Source organism: Cherax quadricarinatus, chromosome 100 (genome assembly GCF_038502225.1).
Source record: "Cherax quadricarinatus isolate ZL_2023a chromosome 100, ASM3850222v1, whole genome shotgun sequence".
Lineage (NCBI taxonomy): Eukaryota > Metazoa > Arthropoda > Malacostraca > Decapoda > Parastacidae > Cherax > Cherax quadricarinatus.
In genome coordinates, this window is record NC_091391.1 from 1,385,676 (window position 1) to 1,404,741 (window position 19,066).

The 19,066-nt window shown below is 50.7% G+C and overlaps 1 protein-coding gene across 1 annotated transcript in view; it reads right to left on the minus strand.

Moving 5' to 3' along the window:
- The window catches only part of LOC128704618 (uncharacterized), a 60,481-nt gene continuing 41,415 nt past the window's right edge, over positions 1-19,066 (minus strand). The window contains exon 14 of the mRNA XM_070079662.1: positions 1-191. Within this exon, the coding sequence (XP_069935763.1) occupies positions 49-191 (143 nt within the window). The 3' untranslated portion in view covers positions 1-48. The remainder of the gene's footprint in view (positions 192-19,066) is intronic.

The following is a 19,066-nucleotide window of genomic DNA, read 5'->3' on the forward strand; positions in this document are numbered from 1 at the left end:
TAAACCTTTATTAAACCACATCTTGACTGACCGGCCAATAAACACATCCTACCTTTCAAGACCGAAGAAATTCCCACAGGTGGGAAAGTTCACGGGAGCCCTGGGGATGTCCCTGTCCTCTCCGAACTTCAAGACTAGTTCCATACCCAACACTGAGTGGAACAGTATATGACAGTGTAGCAGCCAGTACCCTGTGGGAGAGTATATGACAGTGTAGCAGCCAGTACCCTGTGGGAGAGTATATGACAGTGTAGCAGCCAGTACCCTGTGGGAGAGTATATGACAGTGTAGCAGCCAGTACCCTGTGAGAGAGTATATGACAGTGTAGCAGCCAGTACCCTGTGGGAGAGTATATGACAGTGTAGTAGCCAGTACCCTGTGGGAGAGTATATGACAGTGGAGCAGCCAGTACCCTGTGGGAGAGTATATGACAGTGTAGCAGCCAGTACCCTGTGGGAGAGTATATGACAGTGTAGCAGCCAGTACCCTGTGGGAGAGTATATGAGTGTAGCAGCCAGTACCCTGTGGGAGAGTATATGACAGTGTAGCAGCCAGTACCCTGTGGGAGAGTATATGACAGTGTAGTAGCCAGTACCCTGTGGGAGAGTATATGACAGTGTAGCAGCCAGTACCCTGTGGGAGAGTATATGACAGTGTAGTAGCCAGTACCCTGTGGGAGAGTATATGACAGTGTAGCAGCCAATACCCTGTGCGAGAGTATATGTGTGTAGCAGCCAGTACCCTGTGGGAGAGTATATGACAGTGTAGCAGCCAGTACCCTGTGGGAGAGTGTATGACAGTGGAGCAGCCAGTACCCTGTGGGAGAGTATATGACAGTGTAGCAGCCAGTACCAGTACAGTGTAGCAGCCAGTACCCTGTGGGAGAGTATATGAGTGTAGCAGCCAGTACCCTGTGGGAGAGTATATGACAGTGTAGCAGCCAGTACCCTGTGGGAGAGTATATGACAGTGTAGCAGCCAGTACCCTGTGGGAGAGTATATGACAGTGTAGCAGCCAGTACCCTGTGGGAGAGTATATGAGTGTAGCAGCCAGTACCCTGTGGGAGAGTATATGACAGTGTAGCAGCCAGTACCCTGTGGGAGAGTATATGACAGTGTAGTAGCCAGTACCCTGTGGGAGAGTATATGACAGTGTAGCAGCCAGTACCCTGTGGGAGAGTATATGACAGTGTAGTAGCCAGTACCCTGTGGGAGAGTATATGACAGTGTAGCAGCCAGTACCCTGTGGGAGAGTATATGACAGTGTAGTAGCCAGTACCCTGTGGGAGAGTATATGACAGTGTAGCAGCCAGTACCCTGTGGGAGAGTATATGACAGTGTAGCAGCCAGTACCCTGTGGGAGAGTATATGACAGTGTAGCAGCCAGTACCCTGTGGGAGAGTATATGACAGTGTAGCAGCCAGTACCCTGTGGGAGAGTATATGACAGTGTAGCAGCCAGTACCCTGTGGGAGAGTATATGACAGTGTAGCAGCCAGTACTATGTGGGAGAGTATATGACAGTGTAGCAGCCAGTACCCTGTGGGAGAGTATATGAGTGTAGCAGCAAGTACCCTGTGGGAGAGTATATGACAGTGTAGTAGCCAGTACCCTGTGGGAGAGTATATGACAGTGTAGCAGCCAGTACCCTGTGGGAGAGTATATGACAGTGTAGCAGCCAGTACCCTGTGGGAGAGTATATGACAGTGTAGCAGCCAGTACCCTGTGGGAGAGTATATGACAGTGTAGTAGCCAGTACCCTGTGGGAGAGTATATGACAGTGTAGCAGCCAGTACCCTGTGGGAGAGTATATGACAGTGTAGCAGCCAGTACCCTGTGGGAGAGTATATGACAGTGTGGGAGAGTATATGACAGTGTAGCAGCCAGTACCCTGTGGGAGAGTATATGACAGTGTAGCAGCCAGTACCCTGTGGGAGAGTATATGACAGTGTAGCAGCCAGTACCCTGTGGGAGAGTATATGACAGTGTAGTAGCCAGTACCCTGTGGGAGAGTATATGACAGTGTAGCAGCCAGTACCCTGTGGGAGAGTATATGACAGTGTAGTAGCCAGTACCCTGTGGGAGAGTATATGACAGTGTAGCAGCCAGTACCCTGTGGGAGAGTATATGACAGTGTAGCAGCCAGTACCCTGTGGGAGAGTATATGACAGTGTAGCAGCCAGTACCCTGTGGGAGAGTATATGACAGTGTAGCAGCCAGTACCCTGTGGGAGAGTATATGACAGTGTAGTAGCCAGTACCCTGTGGGAGAGTATATGACAGTGTAGCAGCCAGTACCCTGTGGGAGAGTATATGACAGTGTAGTAGCCAGTACCCTGTGGGAGAGTATATGACAGTGTAGCAGCCAGTACCCTGTGGGAGAGTATATGACAGTGTAGTAGCCAGTACCCTGTGGGAGAGTATATGACAGTGTAGCAGCCAGTACCCTGTGGGAGAGTATATGACCAGAGTATATGACAGTGTAGCAGCCAGTACCCTGTGGGAGAGTATATGACAGTGTAGCAGCCAGTACCCTGTGGGAGAGTATATGACAGTGTTGCAGCCAGTACCCTGTGGGAGAGTATATGACAGTGTAGCAGCCAGAACCCTGTGGGATAGTATATGACAGTGTAGCAGCCAGCCAGTACCCTGTGGGAGAGTATATGACAGTGTAGCAGCCAGTACCCTGTGGGAGAGTATATGACAGTGTAGCAGCCAGTACCCTGTGGGAGAGTATATGACAGTGTAGCAGCCAGTACCCTGTGGGAGAGTATATGACAGTGTAGCAGCCAGTACCCTGTGGGAGAGTATATGACAGTGTAGCAGCCAGTACCCTGTGGGAGAGTATATGACAGTGTAGCAGCCAGTACCCTGTGGGAGAGTATATGACAGTGTAGCAGCCAGTACCCTGTGGGAGAGTATATGACAGTGTAGCAGCCAGTACCCTGTGGGAGAGTATATGACAGTGTAGCAGCCAGTACCCTGTGGGAGAGTATATGACAGTGTAGCAGCCAGTACCCTGTGGGAGAGGAGTGTAGCAGCCAGTACCCTGTGGGAGAGTATATGACAGTGTAGCAGCCAGTACCCTGTGGGAGAGTATATGACAGTGTAGCAGCCAGTACCCTGTGGGAGAGTATATGACAGTGTAGCAGCCAGTACCCTGTGGGAGAGTATATGACAGTGTAGCAGCCAGTACCCTGTGGGAGAGTATATGACAGTGTAGCAGCCAGTACCCTGTGGGAGAGTATATGACAGTGTAGCAGCCAGTACCCTGTGGGAGAGTATATGACAGTGTAGCAGCCAGTACCCTGTGGGAGAGTATATGACAGTGGGAGAGTATATGACAGTGTAGCAGCCAGTACCCTGTGAGAGAGTATATGACAGTGTAGTAGCCAGTACCCTGTGGGAGAGTATATGACAGTGTAGCAGCCAGTACCCTGTGGGAGAGTATATGACAGTGTAGTAGCCAGTACCCTGTGGGAGAGTATATGACAGTGTAGCAGCCAGTACCCTGTGGGAGAGTATATGACAGTGTAGCAGCCAGTACCCTGTGGGAGAGTATATGACAGTGTAGCAGCCAGTACCCTGTGGGAGAGTATATGACAGTGTAGCAGCCAGTACCCTGTGGGAGAGTATATGACAGTGTAGCAGCCAGTACCCTGTGGGAGAGTATATGACAGTGTAGCAGCCAGTACCCTGTGGGAGAGTATATGACAGTGTAGCAGCCAGTACCCTGTGGGAGAGTATATGACAGTGTAGCAGCCAGTACCCTGTGGGAGAGTATATGACAGTGTAGCAGCCAGTACCCTGTGGGAGAGTATATGACAGTGTAGCAGCCAGTACCCTGTGGGAGAGTATATGACAGTGTAGCAGCCAGTACCCTGTGGGAGAGTATATGACAGTGTAGCAGCCAGTACCCTGTGGGAGAGTATATGACAGTGTAGCAGCCAGTACCCTGTGGGAGAGTATATGACAGTGTAGCAGCCAGTACCCTGTGGGAGAGTATATGACAGTGTAGCAGCCAGTACCCTGTGGGAGAGTATATGACAGTGTAGTAGCCAGTACCCTGTGGGAGAGTATATGACAGTGTAGCAGCCAGTACCCTGTGGGAGAGTATATGACAGTGTAGCAGCCAGTACCCTGTGGGAGAGTATATGACAGTGTAGTAGCCAGTACCCTGTGGGAGAGTATATGACAGTGTAGCAGCCAGTACCCTGTGGGAGAGTATATGACAGTGTAGCAGCCAGTACCCTGTGGGAGAGTATATGACAGTGTAGCAGCCAGTACCCTGTGGGAGAGTATATGACAGTGTAGTAGCCAGTACCCTGTGGGAGAGTATATGACAGTGTAGGAGCCAGTACCCTGTGGGAGAGTATATGACAGTGTAGCAGCCAGTACCCTGTGGGAGAGTATATGACAGTGTAGCAGCCAGTACCCTGTGGGAGAGTATATGACAGTGTAGCAGCCAGTACCCTGTGGGAGAGTATATGACAGTGTAGCAGCCAGTACCCTGTGGGAGAGTATATGACAGTGTAGCAGCCAGTACCCTGTGGGAGAGTATATGACAGTGTAGCAGCCAGTACCCTGTGGGAGAGTATATGACAGTGTAGCAGCCAGTACCCTGTGGGAGAGTATATGACAGTGTAGCAGCCAGTACCCTGTGGGAGAGTATATGACAGTGTAGCAGCCAGTACCCTGTGGGAGAGTATATGACAGTGTAGCAGCAGTACCCTGTGGGAGAGTATATGACAGTGTAGCAGCCAGTACCCTGTGGGAGAGTATATGACAGTGTAGCAGCCAGTACCCTGTGGGAGAGTATATGACAGTGTAGCAGCCAGTACCCTGTGGGAGAGTATATGACAGTGTAGGAGCCAGTACCCTGTGGGAGAGTATATGACAGTGTAGCAGCCAGTACCCTGTGGGAGAGTATATGACAGTGTAGCAGCCAGTACCCTGTGGGAGAGTATATGACAGTGTAGCAGCCAGTACCCTGTGGGAGAGTATATGACAGTGTAGTAGCCAGTACCCTCTGGGAGAGTATATGACAGTGTAGCAGCCAGTACCCTGTGGGAGTATATGACAGTGTATATGTGGGACAGTGTAGCAGCCAGTACCCTGTGGGAGAGTATATGACAGTGTAGCAGCCAGTACCCTGTGGGAGAGTATATGACAGTGTAGCAGCCAGTACCCTGTGGGAGAGTATATGACAGTGTAGTAGCCAGTACCCTGTGGGAGAGTATATGACAGTGTAGCAGCCAGTACCCTGTGGGAGAGTATATGACAGTGTAGCAGCCAGTACCCTGTGGGAGAGTATATGACAGTGTAGCAGCCAGTACCCTGTGGGAGAGTATATGACAGTGTAGCAGCCAGTACCCTGTGGGAGAGTATATGACAGTGTAGCAGCCAGTACCCTGTGGGAGAGTATATGACAGTGTAGTAGCCAGTACCCTGTGGGAGAGTATATGACAGTGTAGCAGCCAGTACCCTGTGGGAGAGTATATGACAGTGTAGCAGCCAGTACCCTGTGGGAGAGTATATGACAGTGTAGTAGCCAGTACCCTGTGGGAGAGTATATGACAGTGTAGCAGCCAGTACCCTGTGGGAGAGTATATGACAGTGTAGCAGCCAGTACCCTGTGGGAGAGTATATGACAGTGTAGCAGCCAGTACCCTGTGGGAGAGTATATGACAGTGTAGCAGCCAGTACCCTGTGGGAGAGTATATGACAGTGTAGCAGCCAGTACCCTGTGGGAGAGTATATGACAGTGTAGCAGCCAGTACCCTGTGGGAGAGTATATGACAGTGTAGCAGCCAGTACCCTGTGGGAGAGTATATGACAGTGTAGCAGCCAGTACCCTGTGGGAGAGTATATGACAGTGTAGCAGCCAGTACCCTGTGGGAGAGTATATGACAGTGTAGCAGCCAGTACCCTGTGGGAGAGTATATGACAGTGTAGCAGCCAGTACCCTGTGGGAGAGTATATGACAGTGTAGCAGCCAGTACCCTGTGGGAGAGTATATGACAGTGTAGCAGCCAGTACCCTGTGGGAGAGTATATGACAGTGTAGCAGCCAGTACCCTGTGGGAGAGTATATGACAGTGTAGCAGCCAGTACCCTGTGGGAGAGTATATGACAGTGTAGCAGCCAGTACCCTGTGGGAGAGTATATGACAGTGTAGCAGCCAGTACCCTGTGGGAGAGTATATGACAGTGTAGCAGCCAGTACCCTGTGGGAGAGTATATGACAGTGTAGTAGCCAGTACCCTGTGGGAGAGTATATGACAGTGTAGCAGCCAGTACCCTGTGGGAGAGTATATGACAGTGTAGCAGCCAGTACCCTGTGGGAGAGTATATGACAGTGTAGCAGCCAGTGCCCTGTGGGAGAGTAGCCAGTACCCTGTGGGAGAGTATATGACAGTGTAGTAGCCAGTACCCTGTGGGAGAGTATATGACAGTGTAGCAGCCAGTACCCTGTGGGAGAGTATATGACAGTGTAGCAGCCAGTACCCTGTGGGAGAGTATATGACAGTGTAGCAGCCAGTACCCTGTGGGAGAGTATATGACAGTGTAGCAGCCAGTACCCTGTGGGAGAGTATATGACAGTGTAGCAGCCAGTACCCTGTGGGAGAGTATATGACAGTGTAGCAGCCAGTACCCTGTGGGAGCAGCAGTACCCTGTGGGAGAGTATATGACAGTGTAGTAGCCAGTACCCTGTGGGAGAGTATATGACAGTGTAGCAGCCAGTACCCTGTGGGAGAGTATATGACAGTGTAGCAGCCAGTACCCTGTGGGAGAGTATATGACAGTGTAGCAGCCAGTACCCTGTGGGAGAGTATATGACAGTGTAGCAGCCAGTACCCTGTGGGAGAGTATATGACAGTGTAGCAGCCAGTACCCTGTGGGAGAGTATATGACAGTGTAGTAGCCAGTACCAGTGGGAGAGTATATGACAGTGTAGCAGCCAGTACCCTGTGGGAGAGTATATGACAGTGTAGCAGCCAGTACCCTGTGGGAGAGTATATGACAGTGTAGCAGCCAGTACCCTGTGGGAGAGTATATGACAGTGTAGCAGCCAGTACCCTGTGGGAGAGTATATGAGTAGCAGCCAGTACCCTGTGGGAGAGTATATGACAGTGTAGCAGCCAGTACCCTGTGGGAGAGTATATGACAGTGTAGCAGCCAGTACCCTGTGGGAGAGTATATGACAGTGTAGCAGCCAGTACCCTGTGGGAGAGTATATGACAGTGTAGCAGCCAGTACCCTGTGGGAGAGTATATGACAGTGTAGCAGCCAGTACCCTGTGGGAGAGTATATGACAGTGTAGCAGCCAGTACCCTGTGGGAGAGTATATGACAGTGTAGTAGCCAGTACCCTGTGGGAGAGTATATGACAGTGTAGCAGCCAGTACCCTGTGGGAGAGTATATGACAGTGTAGCAGCCAGTACCCTGTGGGAGAGTATATGACAGTGTAGCAGCCAGTACCCTGTGGGAGAGTATATGACAGTGTAGCAGCCAGTACCCGGTGGGAGAGTATATGACAGTGTAGCAGCAAGTACCCTGTGGGAGAGTATATGACAGTGTAGTAGCCAGTACCCTGTGGGAGAGTATATGACAGTGTAGCAGCCAGTACCCTGTGGGAGAGAATATGACAGTGTAGCAGCCAGTACCCTGTGGGAGAGTATATGACAGTGTAGTAGCCAGTACCATGTGGGAGAGTATATGACAGTGTAGCAGCCAGTACCCTGTGGGAGAGTATATGACAGTGTAGCAGCCAGTACCCTGTGGGAGAGTATATGACAGTGTAGCAGCCAGTACCCTGTGGGAGAGTACATGTGTAGGAGAGTATATGACAGTGTAGCAGCCAGTACCCTGTGGGAGAGTATATGACAGTGTAGAAGCCAGTACCCTGTGGGAGAGTATATGACAGTGTAGCAGCCAGTACCCTGTGGGAGAGTATATGACAGTGTAGCAGCCAGTAGTGGGAGAGTATATGACAGTGTAGCAGTACCCTGTGGGAGAGTATATGACAGTGTAGCAGCCAGTACCCTGTGGGAGAGTATATGACAGTGTAGTAGCAGTGTAGCAGTACCCTGTGGGAGAGTATATGACAGTGTAGCAGCCAGTACCCTGTGGGAGTACCCTGTGGGAGAGTATATGACAGTGTAGCAGCCAGTACCCTGTGGGAGAGTATATGACAGTGTAGCAGCCAGTACCCTGTGGGAGAGTATATGACAGTGTAGCAGCCAGTACCCTGTGGGAGAGTATATGACAGTGTAGCAGCCAGTACCCTGTGGGAGAGTATATGACAGTGTAGCAGCCAGTACCCTGTGGGAGAGTATATGACAGTGTAGTAGCCAGTACCCTGTGGGAGAGTATATGACAGTGTAGCAGCCAGTACCCTGTGGGAGAGTATATGACAGTGTAGTAGCCAGTACCCTGTGGGAGAGTATATGACAGTGTAGCAGCCAGTACCCTGTGGGAGAGTATATGACAGTGTAGTAGCCAGTACCCTGTGGGAGAGTATATGACAGTGTAGCAGCCAGTACCCTGTGGGAGAGTATATGACAGTGTAGCAGCCAGTACCCTGTGGGAGAGTATATGACAGTGTAGCAGCCAGTACCCTGTGGGAGAGTATATGACAGTGTAGCAGCCAGTACCCTGTGGGAGAGTATATGACAGTGTAGTAGCCAGTACCCTCTGGGAGAGTATATGACAGTGTAGGCCAGTAGTGGGAGAGTATATGACAGTGTAGCAGCCAGTACCCTGTGGGAGAGTATCTGACAGTGTAGTAGCCAGTACCCTGTGGGAGAGTATATGACAGTGTAGCAGCCAGTACCCTGTGGGAGAGTATATGACAGTGTAGCAGCCAGTACCCTGTGGGAGAGTATATGACAGTGTAGCAGCCAGTACCCTGTGGGAGAGTATATGACAGCCAGTACCCTGTGGGAGAGTATATGACAGTGTAGCAGCCAGTACCCTGTAGAGTATATGACAGTGTAGCCCAGTACCCTGTGGGAGAGTATATGACAGTGTAGCAGCCAGTACCCTGTAGCAGCCAGTAGTGGGAGAGTATATGACAGTGTAGCAGCCAGTACCCTGTGGGAGAGTATATGACAGTGTAGCAGCCAGTACCCTGTGGGAGAGTATATGACAGTGTAGCAGCCAGTACCCTGTGGGAGAGTATATGACAGTGTAGCAGCCAGTACCCTGTGGGAGAGTATATGACAGTGTAGCAGCCAGTACCCTGTGGGAGAGTATATGACAGTGTAGCAGCCAGTACCCTGTGGGAGAGTATATGACAGTGTAGTAGCCAGTACCCTGTGGGAGAGTATATGACAGTGTAGCAGCCAGTACCCTGTGGGAGAGTATATGACAGTGTAGCCAGTACCAGAGTATATGACAGTGTAGCAGCCTGTACCCTGTGGAGAGTATATGACAGTGTAGCAGTACCAGTATATGACAGTGTAGCAGCCAGTACCCTGTGGGAGAGTATATGACAGTGTAGCAGCCAGTACAGTGTAGCAGCCTGTGGGAGAGTATATGACAGTGTAGCAGCCAGTACCCTGTGGGAGAGTATATGACAGTGTAGCAGCCAGTACCCTGTGGGAGAGTATATGACAGTGTAGCAGCCAGTACCCTGTGGGAGAGTATATGACAGTGTAGCAGCCAGTACCCTGTGGGAGAGTATATGACAGTGTAGCAGCCAGGACCCTGTGGGAGAGTATATGACAGTGTAGCAGCCAGTACCCTGTGGGAGAGTATATGACAGTGTAGCAGCCAGTACCCTGTGGGAGAGTATATGACAGTGTAGCAGCCAGTACCCTGTGGGAGAGTATATGACAGTGTAGTAGCCAGTACCCTGTGGGAGAGTATATGACAGTGTAGCAGCCAGTACCCTGTGGGAGAGTATATGACAGTGTAGCAGCCAGTACCCTGTGGGAGAGTATATGACAGTGTAGCAGCCAGTACCCTGTGGGAGAGTATATGACAGTGTAGCAGCCAGTACCCTGTGGGAGAGTATATGACAGTGTAGCAGCCAGTACCCTGTGGGAGAGTATATGACAGTGTAGCAGCCAGTACCCTGTGGGAGAGTATATGACAGTGTAGCAGCCAGTACCCTGTGGGAGAGTACAGGACAGGGGAGCAGCCAGTACCCTGTGGCTGAGTATATGACAGTGTAGCAGCCAGTACCCTGTGGGAGAGTATATGACAGTGTAGCAGCCAGTACCCTGTGGGAGAGTATATGACAGTGTAGCAGCCAGTACCCTGTGGGAGAGTATATGACAGTGTAGCAGCCAGTACCCTGTGGGAGAGTATATGACAGTGTAGCAGCCAGTACCCTGTGGGAGAGTATATGACAGTGTAGCAGCCAGTACCCTGTGGGAGAGTATATGACAGTGTAGCAGCCAGTACCCTGTGGGAGAGTATATGACAGTGTAGCAGCCAGTACCCTGTGGGAGAGTATATGACAGTGTAGCAGCCAGTACCCTGTGGGAGAGTATATGACAGTGTAGCAGCCAGTACCCTGTGGGAGAGTATATGACAGTGTAGCAGCCAGTACCCTGTGGGAGAGTATATGACAGTGTAGCAGCCAGTACCCTGTGGGAGAGTATATGACAGTGTAGCAGCCAGTACCCTGTGGGAGAGTATATGACAGTGTAGCAGCCAGTACCCTGTGGGAGAGTATATGACAGTGTAGCAGCCAGTACCCTGTGGGAGAGTATATGACAGTGTAGCAGCCAGTACCCTGTGGGAGAGTATATGACAGTGTAGCAGCCAGTACCCTGTGGGAGAGTATATGACAGTGTAGTAGCCAGTACCCTGTGGGAGAGTATATGACAGTGTAGCAGCCAGTACCCTGTGGGAGAGTATATGTAGCAGTACCCTGTAGAGTATATGACAGTGTAGTAGCCAGTACCCTGTGGGAGAGTATATGACAGTGTAGCAGCCAGTACCCTGTGGGAGAGTATATGACAGTGTAGCAGCCAGTACCCTGTGGGAGAGTATATGACAGTGTAGCAGCCAGTACCCTGTGGGAGAGTATATGACAGTGTAGCAGCCAGTACCCTGTGGGAGAGTATATGACAGTGTAGCAGCCAGTACCCTGTGGGAGAGTATATGACAGTGTAGCAGCCAGTACCCTGTGGGAGAGTATATGACAGTGTAGCAGCCAGTACCCTGTGGGAGAGTATATGACAGTGTAGCAGCCAGTACCCTGTGGGAGAGTATATGACAGTGTAGCAGCCAGTACCCTGTGGGAGAGTATATGACAGTGTAGCAGCCAGTACCCTGTGGGAGAGTATATGACAGTGTAGCAGCCAGTACCCTGTGGGAGAGTATATGACAGTGTAGTAGCCAGTACCCTGTGGGAGAGTATATGACAGTGTAGCAGCCAGTACCCTGTGGGAGAGTATATGACAGTGTAGCAGCCAGTACCCTGTGGGAGAGTATATGACAGTGTAGCAGCCAGTACCCTGTGGGAGAGTATATGACAGTGTAGTAGCCAGTACCCTGTGGGAGAGTATATGACAGTGTAGCAGCCAGTACCCTGTGGGAGAGTATATGACAGTGTAGCAGCCAGTACCCTGTGGGAGAGTATATGACAGTGTAGCAGCCAGTACCCTGTGGGAGAGTATATGACAGTACCCTGTAGAGTATATGACAGTGTAGTAGCCAGCCAGTACCCGGTGGGAGAGTATATGACAGTGTAGCAGCCAGTACCCTGTGGGAGAGTATATGACAGTGTAGCAGCCAGTACCCTGTGGGAGAGTATATGACAGTGTAGCAGCCAGTACCCTGTGGGAGAGTATATGACAGTGTAGCAGCCAGTACCCTGTGGGAGAGTATATGACAGTGTAGCAGCCAGTACCCTGTGGGAGAGTATATGACAGTGTAGTAGCCAGTACCCTGTGGGAGAGTATATGACAGTGTAGCCCTGTGGGAGAGTATATGACCCAGTACCCTGTGGGAGAGTATATGACAGTGTAGTAGCCAGTACCCTGTGGGAGAGTATATGACAGTGTAGCAGCCAGTACCCTGTGGGAGAGTATATGACAGTGTAGCAGCCAGTACCCTGTGGGAGAGTATATGACAGTGTAGTAGCCAGTACCCTGTGGGAGAGTATATGACAGTGTAGCAGCCAGTACCCTGTGGGAGAGTATATGACAGTGTAGCAGCCAGTACCCTGTGGGAGAGTATATGACAGTGTAGCAGCCAGTACCCTGTGGGAGAGTATATGACAGTGTAGCAGCCAGTACCCTGTGGGAGAGTATATGACAGTGTAGCAGCCAGTACCCTGTGGGAGAGTATATGACAGTGTAGCAGCCAGTACCCTGTGGGAGAGTATATGACAGTGTAGCAGCCAGTACCCTGTGGGAGAGTATATGACAGTGTAGCAGCCAGTACCCTGTGGGAGAGTATATGACAGTGTAGCAGCCAGTACCCTGTGGGAGAGTATATGACAGTGTAGCAGCCAGTACCCTGTGGGAGAGTATATGACAGTGTAGCAGCCAGTACCCTGTGGGAGAGTATATGACAGTGTAGCAGCCAGTACCCTGTGGGAGAGTATATGACAGTGTAGCAGCCAGTACCCTGTGGGAGAGTATATGACAGTGTAGCAGCCAGTACCCTGTGGGAGAGTATATGACAGTGTAGCAGCCAGTACCCTGTGGGAGAGTATATGACAGTGTAGCAGCCAGTACCCTGTGGGAGAGTATATGACAGTGTAGCAGCCAGTACCCTGTGGGAGAGTATATCACAGTGTAGCAGCCAGTACCCTGTGCGAGAGTATATGACAGTGTAGCCAGTACCAGTGGGAGAGTATATGACAGTGTAGCAGCCAGTACCCTGTGGGAGAGTATATGACAGTGTAGTAGCCAGTACCCTGTGGGAGAGTATATGACAGTGTAGTAGCCAGTACCCTGTGGGAGAGTATATGGCAGTGTAGCAGCCAGTAGTGGGAGAGTATAGGACAGTGTAGTAGCCAGTACCCTGTGGGAGAGTATATGACAGTGTAGGAGCTAGTACCCTGTGGGAGAGTATATGACAGTGTAGCAGCCAGTACCCTGTGGGAGAGTATATGACAGTGTAGAAGCCAGTACACTGTGGGAGATTATATGAAAGTGTAGCCAGTACCCTGTGGGAGAGTATATGACAGTGTAGCAGCCAGTACCCTGTGGGAGAGTATATGACAGTGTAGTAGCCAGTACCCTGTGGGAGAGTATATGACAGTGTAGCAGCCAGTACCCTGTGGGAGAGTATATGACAGTGTAGCAGCCAGTACCCTGTGGGAGAGTATATGACAGTGTAGCAGCCAGTACCCTGTGGGAGAGTATATGACAGTGTAGCAGCCAGTACCCTGTGGGAGAGTATATGACAGTGTAGTAGCCAGTACCCTGTGGGAGAGTATATGACAGTGTAGCAGCCAGTACCCTGTGGGAGAGTATATGACAGTGTAGCAGCCAGTACCCTGTGGGAGAGTATATGACAGTGTAGCAGCCAGTACCCTGTGGGAGAGTATATGACAGTGTAGCAGCCAGTACCCTGTGGGAGAGTATATGACAGTGTAGAGTATATGACAGTGTAGTAGCCAGTACCCTGTGGGAGAGTATATGACAGTGTAGCAGCCAGTACCCTGTGGGAGAGTATACAGTGTAGCAGCCAGTACCCTGTGGGAGAGTATATGACAGTGTAGTAGCCAGTACCCTGTGGGAGAGTATATGACAGTGTAGCAGCCAGTACCCTGTGGGAGAGTATATGACAGTGTAGCAGCCAGTACCCTGTGGGAGAGTATATGACAGTGTAGCAGCCAGTACCCTGTGGGAGAGTATATGACAGTGTAGTAGCCAGTACCCTGTGGGAGAGTATATGACAGTGTAGCAGCCAGTACCCTGTGGGAGAGTATATGACAGTGTAGCAGCCAGTACCCTGTGGGAGAGTATATGACAGTGTAGCAGCCAGTACCCTGTGGGAGAGTATATGACAGTGTAGCAGCCAGTACCCTGTGGGAGAGTATATGACAGTGTAGCAGCCAGTACCCTGTGGGAGAGTATATGACAGTGTAGTAGCCAGTACCCTGTGGGAGAGTATATGACAGTGTAGCAGCCAGTACCCTGTGGGAGAGTATATGACAGTGTAGCAGCCAGTACCCTGTGGGAGAGTATATGACAGTGTAGTAGCCAGTACCATGTGGGAGAGTATATGACAGTGTAGCAGCCAGTACCCTGTGGGAGAGTATATGACAGTGTAGCAGCCAGTACCCTGTGGGAGAGTATATGACAGTGTAGCAGCCAGTACCCTGTGGGAGAGTATATGACAGTGTAGCAGCCAGTACCCTGTGGGAGAGTATATGACAGTGTAGCAGCCAGTACCCTGTGGGAGAATATATGACAGTGTAGTAGCCAGTACCCCTGTGGGAGAGTATATGACAGTGTAGCAGCCAGTACCCTGTGGGAGAGTATATGACAGTGTAGCAGCCAGTACCCTGTGGGAGAGTATATGACAGTGTAGCAGCCAGTACCCTGTGGGAGAGTATATGACAGTGTAGCAGCCAGTAGTGGGAGAGTATATGAGTGTAGCCAGTACCCCTGTGGGAGAGTATATGACAGTGTAGCAGCCAGTACCCTGTGGGAGAGTATATGACAGTGTAGCAGCCAGTACCCTGTGGGAGAGTATATGACAGTGTAGTAGCCAGTACCCTGTGGGAGAGTATATGACAGTGTAGCAGCCAGTACCCTGTGGGAGAGTATATGACAGTGTAGTAGCCAGTACCCTGTGGGAGAGTATATGTAGTATACCCTGTGGGACAGTGTAGCAGCCAGTACCCTGTGGGAGAGTATATGACAGTGTAGCAGCCAGTACCCTGTGGGAGAGTATATGACAGTGTAGCAGCCAGTACCCTGTGGGAGAGTATATGACAGTGTAGCAGCCAGTACCCTGTGGGAGAGTATATGACAGTGTAGCAGCCAGTACCCTGTGGGAGAGTATATGACAGTGTAGCAGCCAGTACCCTGTGGGAGAGTATATGACAGTGTAGCAGCCAGTACCCTGTGGGAGAGTATATGACAGTGTAGCAGCCAGTACCCTGTGGGAGAGTATATGACAGTGTAGCAGCCAGTACCCTGTGGGAGAGTATATGACAGTGTAGTAGCCAGTACCCTGTGGGAGAGTATATGACAGTGTAGCAGCCAGTACCCTGTGGGAGAGTATATGACAGTGTAGCAGCCAGTACCCTGTGGGAGAGTATATGACAGTGTAGCAGCCAGTACCCTGTGGGAGAGTATATGAGTGTAGCAGCCCTATATGACAGTGTAGGAGCCAGTACCCTGTGGGAGAGTATATGACAGTGTAGCAGCCAGTACCCTGTGGGAGAGTATATGACAGTGTAGTAGCCAGTACCCTGTGGGAGAGTATATGACAGTGTAGTAGCCAGTACCCTGTGGGAGAGTATATGACAGTGTAGAGTATATGACAGCCAGTACCCTGTGGGAGAGTATATGACAGTGTAGCAGCCAGTACCCTGTGGGAGAGTATATGACAGTGTAGCAGCCAGTACCCTGTGGGAGAGTATATGACAGAGTAGCAGCCAGTACCAATTGGGAGAGTATATGACAGTGTAGTATATGACCAGTACCCTGTGGGAGAGTATATGACAGTGTAGGAGCCAGTACCCTGTGGGAGAGTATATGACAGTGTAGCAGCCAGTACCCTGTGGGAGAGTATATGACAGTGTAGCAGCCAGTACCCTGTGGGAGAGTATATGACAGTGTAGCAGCCAGTACCCTGTGGGAGAGTATATGACAGTGTAGCAGCCAGTACCCTGTGGGAGAGTATATGACAGTGTAGCAGCCAGTACCCTGTGGGAGAGTATATGACAGTGTAGTAGCCAGTACCCTGTGGGAGAGTATATGACAGTGTAGCAGCCAGTACCCTGTGGGAGAGTATATGACAGTGTAGCAGCCAGTACCCTGTGGGAGAGTATATGACAGTGTAGCAGCCAGTACCCTGTGGGAGAGTATATGACAGTGTAGCAGCCAGTACCCTGTGGGAGAGTATATGACAGTGTAGCAGCCAGTACCCTGTGGGAGAGTATATGACAGTGTAGGAGCCAGTACCCTGTGGGAGAGTATATGACAGTGTAGGCCAGTACCCTGTGGGAGAGTATATGACAGTGTAGCAGCCAGTAGTGGGAGCAGTGTAGCAGTACCCTGTGGGAGAGTATATGACAGTGTAGTAGCCAGTACCCTCTGGGAGAGTATATGACAGTGTAGCAGCCAGTACCCTGTGGGAGAGTATATGACAGTGTAGTAGCCAGTACCCTGTGGGAGAGTATATGACAGTGTAGGAGCCAGTACCCTGTGGGAGAGTATATGACCAGTACCCTGTGGGAGAGTATATGACAGTGTAGCAGCCAGTACCCTGTGGGAGAGTATATGACAGTGTAGCAGCCAGTACCCTGTGGGAGAGTATATGACAGTGTAGTAGCCAGTACCCTGTGGGAGAGTATATGACAGTGTAGGAGCCAGTACCCTGTGGGAGAGTATATGACAGTGTAGTAGTGGGAGAGTATATGACCAGCCAGTACTATGTGGGAGAGTATATGACAGTGTAGCAGCCAGTACCCTGTGGGAGAGTATATGAGTGTAGCAGCAAGTACCCTGTGGGAGAGTATATGACAGTGTAGTAGCCAGTACCCTGTGGGAGAGTATATGACAGTGTAGCAGCCAGTACCCTGTGGGAGAGTACATGACAGTGTAGCAGCCAGTACCCTGTGGCTGAGTATATGACAGTGTAGCAGCCAGTACCCTGTGGGAGAGTATATGACAGTGTAGCAGCCAGTACCCTGTGGGAGAGTATATGACAGTGTAGCAGCCAGTACCCTGTGGGAGAGTATATGACAGTGTAGCAGCCAGTACCCTGTGGGAGAGTATATGACAGTGTAGCAGCCAGTACCCTGTGGGAGAGTATATGACAGTGTAGCAGCCAGTACCCTGTGGGAGAGTATATGACAGTGTAGCAGCCAGTACCCTGTGGGAGAGTACATGACAGTGTAGCAGCCAGTACCCTGTGGGAGAGTATATCACAGTTTAGCACCCTGTGGGAGAATATATGAGAGTGTAGCAGCCAGTACCCTGTGGGAGAGTATATGACAGTGTAGCAGCCAGTACCCTGTGGGAGAGTATATGACAGTGTAGCAGTGGGAGATTATATGACAGTGTAGCAGCCAGTACCCTGTGGGAGAGTATATGACAGTGTAGCAGCCAGTACCCTGTGGGAGAGTATATGACAGTGTAGCAGCCAGTACCCTGTGGGAGAGTATATGACAGTGTAGCAGCCAGTACCCTATGGGAGAGTATATGACAGTGTAGTAGCCAGTACCCTGTGGGAGAGTATATGACAGTGTAGGACCCAGTAACCCTGTGGGAGAGTATATGACAGTGTAGTAGCCAGTACCCTGTGGGAGAGAATATGACAGTGTAGCAGCCAGTACCCTGTGGGAGAGTATATGACAGTGTAGTAGCCAGTACCATGTGGGAGAGTATATGACAGTGTAGCAGCCAGTACCCTGTGGGAGAGTATATGACAGTGTAGCAGCCAGTACCCTGTGGGAGAGTAGACAGTGTTGCATATGTGGGAGAGTATATGACAGTGTAGCAGCCAGTACCCTGTGGGAGAGTATATGACAGTGTAGCAGCCAGTACCCTGTGGGAGAGTATATGACAGTGTAGCAGCCAGTACCCTGTGGGAGAGTATATGACAGTGTAGCAGCCAGTACCCTGTGGGAGAGTATATGGCAGTGTAGCAGCCAGTACCCTGTAGAGTAGCCAGTACCCTGTGGGAGAGTATATGACAGTGTAGCAGCCAGTACCCTGTGGGAGAGTATATGTAGTAGCCAGTACCCTGTGGGAGAGTATATGACAGTGTAGCCAGTACCCTGTGGGAGAGTACCCAGTGTGGGTAGTAGTACCCTGTGGGATGACAGTGTAGCAGCCAGTACCCTGTGGGAGAGTATATGACAGTGTAGCAGCCAGTACCCTGTGGGAGAGTATATGACAGTGAAGCAGCCAGTAGCAGTGTAGCAGCCAGTACCCTGTGGGAGAGTATATGACAGTGTAGCAGCCAGTACCCTGTGGGAGAGTATATATGTAGCAGCCAGTACCCTGTAGAGTATATGACAGCCAGTGCCCTGTGGGACCAGCCAGTGTGGGAGAGTATATGACCAGTGTGGGAGTAGCAGTGTAGCAGTACCCTGTGGGAGAGTATATGACAGTGTAGCAGAGTAGTGGGAGAGTATATGACAGTGTAGCAGCCAGTACCCTGTGGGAGAGTATATGACAGTGTAGCAGCCAGTACCGTGTGGGAGAGTATATGACAGTGAAGTAGCCAGTACCCTGTGGGAGAGTATATGACAGTGTAGCAGCCAGTACCCTGTGGGAGAGAATATGACAGTGTAGCAGCCAGTACCCCTGTGGGAGAGTACAGTGTAGTAGCCAGTACCATGTGGGAGAGTATATGACAGTGTAGCAGCCAGTACCCTGTGGGAGAGTATATGACAGTGTAGCAGCCAGTACCCTGTGGGAGAGTATATGACAGTGTAGCAGCCAGTACCCTGTGGGAGAGTACATGACAGTGTAGCAGCCAGTACCCTGTGGGAGAGTATATGACAGTGTAGCAGCCAGTACCCTGTGGGAGAGTATATGACAGTGTAGCAGCCAGTACCCCGTGGGAGAGTATATGACAGTGTAGCAGCCAGTACCCTGTGGGAGAGTATATGACAGTGTAGCAGCCAGTACCCTGTGGGAGAGTATATGACAGTGTAGCAGCCAGTACCCTGTGTTAGAGTATATGTAGCAGTACCCTGTAGTATATGCAGCCAGTACCCTGTGGGAGAGTATATGACAGTGTAGCAGCCAGTACCCTGTGGGAGAGTATATGACAGTGTAGCCAGCCCTGTGGAATATATGACAGTGTAGCAGCCAGTGTGGGAGAGTATATGACAGTGTAGCAGCCAGTACCCTGTGGGAGAGTATATGACAGTGTAGTAGCCAGTACCCTGTGGGAGAGTATATGAC